The sequence below is a fragment of the Anabrus simplex genome, chromosome 7, assembly GCF_040414725.1.
Source record: "Anabrus simplex isolate iqAnaSimp1 chromosome 7, ASM4041472v1, whole genome shotgun sequence".
In the NCBI taxonomy this organism is placed as follows: Eukaryota; Metazoa; Arthropoda; class Insecta; order Orthoptera; family Tettigoniidae; genus Anabrus; species Anabrus simplex.
In genome coordinates, this window is record NC_090271.1 from 254,644,437 (window position 1) to 254,657,286 (window position 12,850).

The window sequence follows — 12,850 nt, forward strand, 5'->3', positions numbered from 1 at the left end:
GGAAAATATGGCAAAGATTTAGGGACCCAACTGACCGGGAGGAATACCTGAGCCTAGCCCGGGAAGTACGAAATCGATTGCTGGAAAGGAAGATTGAAAAATGGGAGGAAACATGCCGTAATCTCATAGAAAACGAGTCAGATCGGGAATTTTGGTGGATTCTCGCCGAAAACGAGTCAGATCGGGAATTTCGGCGGATTATATATCTAAAACAATAAGCATTCAATTATAAATTTCAGTATAATACCGTAGCGAAGCACGGGTATCTTGCTAGTACTCAATAATTTATTAAAATTGTACTGAATTATTATTATTATTATTATTATTATTATTATTATTATTATTATTATTTTACAAACTGCTTTTCGTCGCACTGACACAGATGGGTCTCATGGCGGCGATGTGATAGGAAAGGGCTAGGAGTGGTGTGAAAATGAGAAACGACGGAAAACCATCTTCTGGGTTGCCGACATTGGGGTTCGAACCCACTATCTCCCGAATGTGACTCAAACCGCACAGCCAAATCACTTGATTTATCATTGTTATAGCCCAGCGTTCTTTCACACACAACGTGTGGGTGCATTCAACGCTGTCGCCCTGGTGGCAGATTTCCTATGAGCTTTTTACCTAGTCTTAAATGATTTTAAAGAAGTAGGAATTTAACAAACATCTCGCTTGGTAAATAATTACAGTTCCTAACTCTTCTTCTTATAAATGAATATTTGCCCTAATTAATTCTCTTAAATTCCAACTTTAACTTTTTTATATGGTGATCTTTCCTACCTTTAAAAACTCAACTCAGACTTATTCTTCTACTATTGTCTTTCCATACCGCTGACAGCTCAGAATGTGCCACTCAGTCGAGCTGTTCGTCTCCTTGTTCCCGAGCCTTCCCAGTCCGACATTTTCAACATTTTCGTAACATTAATAGTTTGTCAGAAATCGCCCAGAACAAATGGTGCTGCTTTCCTTTGTTATCTTCCCCCAATTCTCCAATTAAGAAATCCCGGTGAGGGTCCCATATATTGGAACAATATTCTAGCTGGGGTCTTACCAGAGGCTTGAACGCCCGCTATAAGTTCTTACTACAAGCCCGAAACATACCCAAAATCATATGAGGCGATTTGTAACCTTGTTTGTAACCCGTGTTTGTGTGATTTTCTTTATTGCATCTCTGTCCTATAGGTCTGGCCATCTTAATTCTTGAAGGTGTTGTTTCTTTCATTGCTCGTACATTTTATCTGATAGTTTATAGGTGTCCCAGAAACTACATTCTTCACATGCGCATTGTATTTGTGATTTTGGGGATTCTTAATAGATTTATATACCGGGCGAGTTGGCCGTGCGCGTAGAGGCGCGCGGCTGTGAGCTTGCATCCGGGAGATAGTAGGTTCGAATCCCACTATCGGCAGCCCTGAAAATGGTTTTCCGTGGTTTCCCATTTTCACACCAGGCAAATGCTGGGGCTGTACCTTAATTAAGGCCACGGCCGCTTCCTTCCAACTCCTAAGCCTTTCCTATCCCATCGTCGCCATAAGACCTATCTGTGTTGGTGCGACGTAAAGCCCCTAGCAAAAAAAAATAAATAGATTTATACTTTGGGTTTAGGGTAACGTAATCCTTCTTCGGCTGTAGTTCCAAAACTTTTCCTAATTATATTTCTTTATTTCACTCCTTAGTCGGGCATAAGGAATAATAATAATAATAATAATAATAATAATAATAATAATAATAATAATAATAATAATAATAATAATAATTAGCATATGTACCCTTCTTTGGGCGGGAATTGATAATGGATTACACGATACTTTCACTAATTTATGCGGAACCACATGCCTGTATTCGAACCTGTAATACGGCACGTTAAATTGATATTTTTCTACGAAAGTACGTGGCAGTAAGGTGAAGCACGATAAAGCTAAACAAAGTTGAGACAGAATGAGGTCGATCACAGAATTTATTGAACGGTACAGTTCCTGGTACGAAATTGTGCGAAATTCTCCCTACTTCTCGGTTACATATTGTTTATTTGAAACCCGGAGTGGTGCTGTGGCTGGAAACTCATGCAACCAGTAGTTGAGGATAAACTCTCTTATTATCTGTTCTATCGAAAAGACTAAATGGCTCGTTAGTTATTCCCGTTACCCACCTTGAAGCGACATGACTTGGCCTACAAAACCGCCCGTTAATGATATCTCCCTTATTTATACTCCTATCGAAAAGGTGCACATGAGTCAAAGGTTTAGAAATTAAGTTCCATTATGGCAGGTAGATTTCCATAAGTTTTGTCATGTATATTATGTGGGAGGGTAAAATCACTGTTTCAAACTTTCTATAAATCCCCAATCCATTCAGGGATTTAGAAATAATATTGGCCCTAAAACATCTCCAAGGGCAGGTGGATTCTATACATGAAGTTTGGTAGAAATGTATTCAGTAGGTAGTTTTCCATTTGTAAAAAGTCAGACAAACAGACACCAAAGCTAAAAAAGTATGCAGATGGTCATTATTACACTTGAAACGGATAACTGTACGAAAATTTCGCAAAAAAATATTCAATGTACAGACATACGGTCGTTACGATTTTGTTTATATAGATAATAATAATAATAATAATAATAATAATAATAATAATAATAATATCCAATTGCCCACAGAGCAGTAGGGAGGCAGTTCCAGGAAGCTGTGATGGCAGACGGCGTTAAACAGTACTTACCATACACTGGGCGAGCATAGCAGTCTCTTGTCAAGTTGCTCCCTCCATTTTCTTGTGACAAAATTTCCATGATCCGTTTTTGCACCCAAGTGCAAAGCTTCTCTTGTTCATAATCTTCCTAAATGAGGGCGAGTAATTAAACGTCGCCGCTAATTACAGTTTCAGTGTGGGGAGGGGGAAGGGGGTGGAGGATTGTTTTAAAGACTAACTAAGTGTTTAGTTAAATTCACCATTTACAGGCTGAGCGCCGCTCAGAAAGGGAGACAGAGAGAAAGAGGGAAGAATGGAGCGAAGATGATATAAAATACAAAGTTTGAGGAAACATTGGTTTTAAGCTGCTGAATATCTTGGTAGTCGACTAATTACTTGTACCATTAGGCTAATGAACGGGATCTTGAGGAATAAAACACAGCTCTCGACACGTCATAATGGGCATGTTAAAGGGTTGAAGATGTGGGGAGCTAAACCATCTCAAGCATTAAATGAAATACACAGAACTCGAAGACTCGGTTAGAAATACTGGTCTTGACTCAAACTTTTTGGATAACAAAAATGATCTTTTTAGTATTTATAGCTTTACCCGTTAGAAGTCCGGCCCCAAGGCTAAATGGGTAGTGTGCTGGCCTTTGGTTACAGGGGTCACGAGTTCGATTCCCGGCAGGGTCGGAATGTTAACCATCATTGGTTAATTCCGCCGGCTAGGTGTGTGCGTCGTCTTCATCATCATTTCATCCTCATCACGACGCGCAGGTCGCCTACGAGCGTCAAATCAAAAGATCTGCACCTGTCCTCGGACACTCCCGGCACTAAAAGTCATACGCCATTTCGTTTACCACTTAGAAAATTTCTCATCATTCACACCGATAGCATTTAGAAAATCGAGAGAATTAAGGTTCGATTCTAAACCATGTGCACTTATCGTTCTTTTAATGATAATGTTATTTGCTTTACGTGCAACTAACTACTTTTACGGTTTACGGAGACGCCGTGGTGCCGGAATTTAGTCCCGCAGAAGTTATTTTACGTGCCAGACACGAAGTTGACGCATTTGAGCACTTTCAGATACCACTGGACTGAGCCAGGATCAAATCTGCCAAGTTGGCGTCAGAAGGCCAGCGCCTCAACCGTCTGAGCCTGGGATCAATGTAGGTCTCAAAATTGCTCGCTTGAAGGTGAAACCCACTATGCAGGTCGCGCAAAAACTCTCGATGGTGATTACTTCTCTTGTCCACTATGATTCAAAGGTTTAACATAAGCTAACTACAATTTATTTCTGCTCATGTGAAAATAAATCATGAATCTACTTATCTGTTCTCTTGTATTTTCAAAGAGAAAGAATCACCATGCATCACTTTGCAGATGATGTCGAAGACGTGGCAGAAAACGAAGAAGATCAGAATGATGCCTTAGCAGAAATGGAATCCACCTTTAGCACGTACAGCATTAAAATTTTAAGAAACAAGAATGTCCTTCTCAGTAGTCGGCGGTACGCACTGCCTCACTTTACTTTAAATAATCAACTCTCGGAAGGTGTATAAGTATTCACTTAAACTTATATCTGTAGCAAATTAATAACTGATGGAAGAAGTAGAGGAGAAATTGCCAGTTTCATCAAACCAAACCAAACCAAACCAAACCAAACCAAACCAAACCCCATGGCACTATAGCCCTTGAAGGGCCTTGGCCTACCAAGCGACCGCTGCTCAGCCCGAAGACCTGAAGATTACGAGGTGTCGTGTGATCAGCACGACGAATCCTCTCGGCCGTTATTCTTGGTTTTCTGAGACCGGGGCCGCTATCTCACCGTCAGATAGCTCCTCAGTTCTAATCACGTAGGCTGAGTGGACCTCGAACTAGCCCTCAGGTTCAGGTAAAAATCCCTGGCCTGGCCGAGAATCGAACCCGGGGCCTCCGGGTAAGAGGCACGCACGCTACCCCTACACCACGGGGCCGGCCAGTTTCATCAAGCAAACCAAAACAAAGTTCAACAAGAAAAGAAAATTCTTTACCTTCTTTCTTAATCCGTTGGTTTTTCCCTCGGACTAAGCGAGGGATCACACCTCTACCGCCTCAAGGGCTGTGTTCTGGAGCGTCAGACTTTCGGTCTTGGGGATATAACTGGGGAAGAGGACCAGTGCCTCGCCCATGCGGCCTCACCTGATATGTTGAACAAGGGCCTTGTGAAGGGATGGGAAGATTGCAAGGGATAGACAAGGAAAAGGGAAGGAAGCGGCCGTGGCCTGAAGTTAGGTACCATCCCGGCATTTGCCTGGAGGAGAAGTTGGAAATAACAGAAAACCACTTCGAGGATCGCTGAGGTGGGAATCGAATCCCATCTATTCAGTTGACCTCCCGAGGCTGAGTGGACCCGTTCCAAAACTCGTACCACTTTTCAAATTTCGTGCCAGAGCCGGGAATCGAACGCGGGCCTGCGGGGGTTGTCAGCTAATCACGCTAACCATGACACCACAGGAAAACTCTTTAAATAAGTATTAATGTCGAGAAACGCCTGGTGGATTTACAAGGTTGTCGAAAACAACGTAAACCGGAAATATCAGCGTTAGAGACTAGGACATACAAATAAATAATTCGAAAAAAAATTATATTTAGTGCTGTTGTCTTTTTATCAGTTGCTGAAATTAGTCAATCAGATCGCTTCGTGGCCTTTGTAAGGCGATGTTGCTAAGTATGCACGTGGCTTAAAACCGGCTTGAGAACTCCAGTCGAAGAAATTCGCAAGGGGGAGATTTCTAAATCTTCCTTGATCTCTTGTATCCAGCTTGTTGTTGATTTCTTCTCTCAGAGATACTGGAATATCTGTCTTGTCAGTCTGTTACCATCCATTATATAGATATGTCCAAAACATAGCAATCTCTTTTTATCTTATTGTTTCTATAATATTTGATATGTTCTCGAATATTTTCGTATTACTTCTTAATTTTCAATGTTCTGTTTTTTTTCTAATAGACCTAAGATTTTTCTCATGATTCTACCTTCTGGTACCCTACTTCCATTTTTTCTAAACCATACTTCAAAAGTAGGCATTCAGTTACATAAAGGCATTTGCTTTTACCACTATGTTATAGTGCCTCATTTAAAGATTTTTACACACGCATTTCTTGCAAAATTTCTTGGTGATGCCAAATGCTCCTTCTACCTTGTGTAACCGTTATTTTACAGTAGATTTTTCTAAACTATTTTCTTTAATTATTTCTTCCAGGTATTTGGATTCCTTTACTTTATCTATTCAACCAATATTTGTCGTCATAAAAATTAGAGCATTTTTTAATGTTTGTAATAAATTTGTTTTTTCCTACAGAGATTCCCGAACTTGTTTTGTTGACTATTTCTTCTGAGAGACTGATTTGTGTTGTTAAATCTGTCAGGCAAAATCGTCTGCAAATGCCGGGAAATTAACTTCAGCACCTTTGTGTTTCCCCTCAAAGTTATTGGCGAAATTTTATGCTCTTTTAATTTTTCATTCCAAATTTTTACAATTTTCTATAGGATACCATTGAAGAGAATTGGCGGTAAGCCATCACCTGGCCGTAGGCCTACATCTGTATTTATCTTGATAGGTTTTGATATTTCGCCCATGAATTTTACTTTGAAACTGTGGCTGTGAATGTTTCCCCTGTTACGTTTGCTAATTTAGATTTCACTACAAAGTTTTACCGTATTATGAAAAGTTTCGTTTGGAAACAGTTACGTAGAGAGAGGTATTTTTTAATTTTTATAATTGGCTTTACGTCGCACCGACACAGATAGGTCTTATGGTGACGATGAGGTAGGAACGGGCTAGGAGTGGGGAGGAAGCGGCCGTGGCCTTAATTTAAGGTATAGCCCCAGCATTTGCCTGGTGTGAAAACGGGAAACCACGGAAAACCATTTTTAGGGCTTCCGACTGTGGGGCTCGAAACCACTATCTTCCGAGAATGCCAGCTCAAACCTGCGCGCCCCTAACCGCATGGCTAACTCGCTCGGTCGTGAGAAGTCTGTGCTATCAGAAGGCAGAAATGATCACACAGAATTCTGTCTCGGATTTTTTTTCCTTAAAAAACTTGAAAGGTTTCTCAACCGACCACATGACGAGTAATGAAATTATATTGGGTAACTCTGTAAAATAATTATATTTTACCGAGTATACCAGGGAGTGTAGTAATAGAGTGACATTCGTCTCTGGGCTGTGATTTGATCCCCAGTCAATGCAAAATAGATAATTTAGTTTAAAAAAGGCATCCTTAAGGTTGTGATTTCACTTGATCTAAATATACATTTGTCCTATGGAAAATAGTTCAATGGGTCATATGGAAAAATACTTATCATTCCAGAAGCACAATTCTTCAATGCATAATTTTACCTAACCCCGTTCGACAGTGAAATCGGAATATATTATAATCAGTTATTTTCCTCAGCTTGTATAATACATATCTCTGCAAGAAGAAAGTACTGAAATTCGGTAACTGGTGTGAAAAGTAGATATTATGAAATGAGTTAATGGATAAGATATCCGGGTGGTTAGTAGTAATTAATCATTCCTAATGACTTCTTCTTTCAGCCTTGAACTGGGGACTGAAATCTTCACCTTACTCAGTATTGACGAACTTTAAGAATTGCAAGTTACTCACACATTTTAATTATTATTGCAGGTCACTGTGAATACTGTCCGGCTCCATGGATAAATGGTTAGCGTACTGACCTTTGGCCACAGGGGCCCCGGGTTCGATTCCCGGTAGGGTCGGGAATTTTAACCATCATTGGTTAATTTCGCTGGCACAAGGGCTGGGTGTATGTGTCGTCTTCATCATCATTTCATCTTCATCACGACGCGCAGGTCGCCTACGGGAGTCAAATCAAAAGACCTGCACCTGGTGAGCCGAACATATCCTCGGACACTCCCGGCACTAAAAGCCATACGCCATTTCCATTTTACTGTGAATACTGGATGAAAGAGGTCTCATTTGACTATAGATAGTCTGGAGATTAGTAGTTACTGCATTGGAGGAAATGGTAGAATTTGAAGAAGATTTGCACGAAATGCTAATGGAAAAATAGGATGGGATGTAATCTCTCTCTTGACGAGGAAAGTAATGGATGGATTCCATTATTTTGGAATCTAACAAAAGTATTGGTTGAAATATCTCACTTGATGAGAAAAATAATAGATGAATTCAATTAATTTTTGATGACATTTGGGCTGAATTAAAAAATATTGGTCGTTGGATGTCGAAACCCATTTAATTGCATTTTCTTTGCATAAAAGCTCTATGGAAATATTTTCATAATTTGATAGCGAGATTATGAATAATAGTTTTTTAAAGATTATTTTTACATTGCATCTCTAATATATCACGGGAAATTCACCGACCTTCCAGCATGCGATATCTCCTCAAGTAGAGGCTTGTCTTTGGATAAGTGTGCTGGTGGCAAACACGGACGTGCAGAGCGCTGTTCAACCTGTGAGGTTTAGTACCAAAGGTATGGTTTTGTTCTTTCATGCCCTCCCTTGTATTTGCTGGTAGTAGCGGTGATATTAATGCTGTTGTTTGGTCATGTTTCTGTTTCAGGCAAGGAGTTGTTGCAGCATCTTCCAGGGGACGATCTCGACGACAACAGCAGTAACCGGGAAGAGCTGGGTAGCGACGTCAGTGATGACCGCGATGGGAAGAGTAGTAGCAGCAGCAAGAAGAAGAAGTCTAATGGGGCCAGCAGTGGCGGTGGCTCAGACAGTAAGAGTTCTGGGGGAAAGCCCCGGCGGGCACGAACAGCCTTCACGTACGAACAACTTGTCGCACTAGAGAATAAGTTTAAAACAACTCGGTACCTCTCGGTCTGCGAGAGACTGAACCTAGCGTTATCGTTATCTTTAACGGAAACTCAGGTAAAAATTTGGTTCCAGAACAGAAGGACTAAATGGAAGAAGCAAAACCCCGGTATGGATGTCAATAGTCCCACAGTGCCCCCACCACCTGGCCCTCCTGGGCCTCCCTTCCCTAGTTCCTATTCGCACCACCAGCATGCTGCAGGACTATTGTACTCGGCAGCTCATCACGTACCCTATCCGTATTCGCTACCCCCTGGGGCAGGCCCGGGCTCCCAGAGCTACTCGGGACACCCCTACTTTCATCACCTCAGCAGCCACCACTCGCTTGGACACTCGTCGTGAAGTGAAAACAAGTGAATCAAGAACTCCATTGAATGTACCTGTTCAAGGATACGAGACAGTGATCATCAGTGATATCATTAAGTGTACTGAGATTCTAGGTTTGTGGATGAAAACACATTGCTCTAGTGCACATACCCGAAGAATAACATCTTGAAGATGTTGTATCATACTGTGGCGAAAAGTAGACCTAGGGAAAGATTTCATTCCGCTCCCCGAAGGGGAGGGGCGGGCCAACTAGAAGGTAACGCCTTCTCTCTGGCCAGCGAAAAGTAAACGTTTTCTATGCTGTACAATGTGGTGTCAACCATGGTTTTACCAAGAATCCCAGTACCAAGCCCTATTGTTTACAAAATACCGTAAAATAAGGCATAACGACACGAAAGGAATTAAAGTCTTTATAGGCTCGTTGCCAAAGTAGAGGAAGGATATAAGTCTATTAAAGAAATTCAAAATAATGTAATGGAGTACTTTCATGACCAGAGCTAGAGTTTGTCGGTTATGTTATTTCATTAGCCATGCTCTGAATCCAAGGAATAACAGCTTTCAAAAGGAATATCAAAATACACAGCTGGGCTAAAAGAATTATCCTAACTTAGGTATACATTACAACCTAAATTCTAACCCTTCAGGCAAGCAACTCAATATTGAAAATATCCCAGAGATATGAGCTACGAATTTTAGGTAAATACAATGTAATAAAGTATGAGAATATGTTCTTTATTTATTCCTAAACATTACAATCCTTTTCTTAATCATCGTTATCCGGTCTATTAGATTAGCAGTTTGCCTTTTTCCACCACTACGAGCAAGTCAATGCATTGTTTCACTTAAGCACCACTACGAGCGCTAATGTGAGTCAATGCAGAGTTTCACTTAAGCCCTTATATCAACCGCCAGTGTGGACATTTTTGAAAAGAAAAGCCTGAGGGTATTGCACCAAGAAACACATTACATAAATACTTATGTAAATAAGTCAATTTGGCTACGATATGAATAAAAAAGAAAACGAATAAAGAAACAAGCGATTTTAAGCTGTTCTTCCGGAACTGCATTTAGGCCGGAAATGATTTTCAATTATTTCTCTTTAGCTTGATAGACATATCCAAGACTCACAATTTGAAATCTTCCCGGGCCCTTTAGCCCTTCAACTTTCTGCACAATTGAGGAAATTGCTTAACGTTTTTCGTCGTATGGGGACCCATTCTTTGTCTGCTAAGAATGTTTTCAACATTAAAATGTGCAAATAAATATTGGAAAATTTTTTGAAAGTGACAACACCATAGCAAGCAGGGCTTCTGGCGTCCCTTATGTAAGTTCTCATTATTCCTCGAAAGATGTTGAATGGTATAGAATGAAATTTTCCTTGTCACTCTGTAATAAAATATCTCTGTAATAGGGAGTTTTGCTGTTGTTTCGTATTGAGACATTTTGGTTAACAACCTCACGTTTTTAGTATTGGTGAAGGTGTTTGCTGACCGTCCAACTCATTGGCTGAATGGTCAGCGTTGAGGCCTTCGTTTCAGAGGTTCCCGAGTTCGATTACTGGTCGGGTCAGGGATTTTAATCGCGTGTGATTAATTCTTCTGACCAGGGAACAGCGTGTTTGTGTTTCTCCCAATATTTTCCTCTTCATATTCAGACAAAACACTACACTACCAACCACCACAGAAACATGCAATAGTAATTAAATCCCTCCATATAGGGTTGGCGTCATGAAGGGTGTCCGGCCGTAAAACAGGGCCAAACCCATATGTGGGACACAGTTCGCACCAGCGACCCCACAGATGTGGGAACATCGGTGGTAAAAACAGAATAAGAAGAAGTTGTTTTTGGTGCAGGCGTGTTAATTCCTGGGGGCAGAAAGCAACTGTCGCCTTTCTGTTTCATCAGTGCCCGCCTGGTGGCCATGATAGTCTATATGCTCTGACACCCTGGTTAGCCGTTTAGAGTCCCATTCGCCGAAAAATGTTTCACCACCAGAATCTTGGCTGGAAGGGTAGGAGAAGTGGTATACAATTTCTAATCACTAGATTGCCTGCCAAAAGCCTGGATTCAATTCCAAACCTCTCCGCAGTGCTCATACGGAGTGAGGGCATATGACGCTGTTGATGGTGATGAGGACGTTAAACCTTGAACAGACCCCTTGGTGTTATTCGATAGAAGTGAGCTATGTGCCGACACCGGGTTTCACCCTCTCCCAACCTCATTTCCATCATCCCACATCAAATTGCGCAAGTCGCCCATTGCGTTAAGTAGAAAGACCTGCACTAGGTGAGCCGAGCATGTCCTCGGGCAACGACAAAAACACTCGTCGAGCGGCGCTTTCTGACATTGCCGATAAAATCAACATTCGAAAATTCGATGTGACTGAGGTCAAAACTTTGCAGGACTCAGCAATGAATTCCCGGCACATATAATTACAAAATGAATTGAATTCCTAACGGGATACTACAAACGCTGCGCACTCAGCCATTTCTCGTCATCTACTGGCAATAGCTTCCTCGTGCGAACGGGTTCTCGTTCAACTGGACTGGCCAGAGATTGTCCCGCAATAATTAGAGGACAACTATCGTCAACAATTGTCTCACCAACTGGCATCGTATAAACTAGGCTTAAAATCCATACGATAAGTAAATAAATTGCCTTAGTTTTCTTTACAACAAGTTTAAATTTCCACTTTTTAAGGGTAACATTTGGCTTATTTCCTTTTCTGAATTTGGGTATCAGTATATCTAGAAACATATTCAACAATACAAGTTCTTAGAGACGTAAAACATTATTTTTAGCCTATTGTACCGAGAATTTCCTATGATGACGTTACGTTTAACCCCCTCTCGGTTTCAGCCGTTCCCCCTGTTCTAGCTCGAAATGAGATAAGACTGTCGATAGCTCGTGTCGTATTCAGCGTCTGACCTATGTCTTGGACACGGCTGGTCGATACCCTACCCTGACGTCACTCTTCACCGCATTCGATATGCATAGCCTGACGTTCGCTCAAGCAAAGTGAGCAAGTTCTGTGATAAGTCTCACTTTCACCAACTAACCACCAACCACCACCACTCAGAGGAATTAACTGAAACCTTCTCTACCATGTCAGCATCTCTTGGACATGCTAATGTAATCTCATTTATGAAAGACTTGCGATATGTTTCACAAGCGACAAGCCTAAATAACGAGCTATTCTCTAAGTTTCATATCTTCATATCTTGAGGTAGGCCTACATATGCGGATTTAATTGATTCCATTCTTCTTAAGACCGGTGGTTGTTAAACTACCTTCATCTGTAATCTCGTCTGAACAACCTAGATAAGCTCTGGTTTCTCTTGAAAGAAAGGTTACGAATCTCTTCGCATGGTTATGAGAGTATTAAGCGGTTGTAGTAAGGATGTAAAGGAGAGGGCGTATACATCTCTGGTAAGATCGCAGTTAGAGTACAGTTCCAGTGTATGGAACCCTCACCAAGACTACTTAAAACGAGAACTGGACAAAAATTTAAAGAAAGCAGCACAGTTTGTTCTGGGTGATTTCAGACAAAGTGTTAGAGAAGAAGGTCCAAATATGGGCTACGACTTTCTTTCTGTTAAATGATTGGAAAACCATTGTAGATACAAATGAAGAAATAACTGCAAATTGTAACTGGATCTATTAGACAAAGCATACAAACACGAACATTTGAAATACAGGAATGATCTAAGTACAAATCAAGATTTAATCAAATGTGTCACTTTGTTAGTTTTTCATTTATTGGTGTAAGTATGGGCTACTTTTAAAATGATTTAAGAACAACATGAAATCAAAGCATTAAGCACAAGAAAATGAACCATCACAGTATTGATACTGAAGACTAATAATAAATACACATAAAACATACGAGTAATACTGCGTACATCATTTACATAAGTCACAAATGTGGTCTTCCTTTTCTGCACCCGCACGTTCACTGTGTACCCACATAAAACACATTA

General features: G+C 40.8%; 1 protein-coding gene across 1 annotated transcript in view; it reads left to right on the forward strand.

The window, feature by feature from the left end:
- slou (slouch) overlaps positions 1-8,885 on the forward strand; it is a 178,345-nt gene extending 169,460 nt beyond the window's left edge. The window contains exon 2 of the mRNA XM_067152010.2: positions 8,287-8,885. Coding sequence (XP_067008111.1) covers positions 8,287-8,885 — 599 coding nt within the window. The remainder of the gene's footprint in view (positions 1-8,286) is intronic.
- Positions 8,886-12,850: the final 3,965 nt, after the last annotated feature.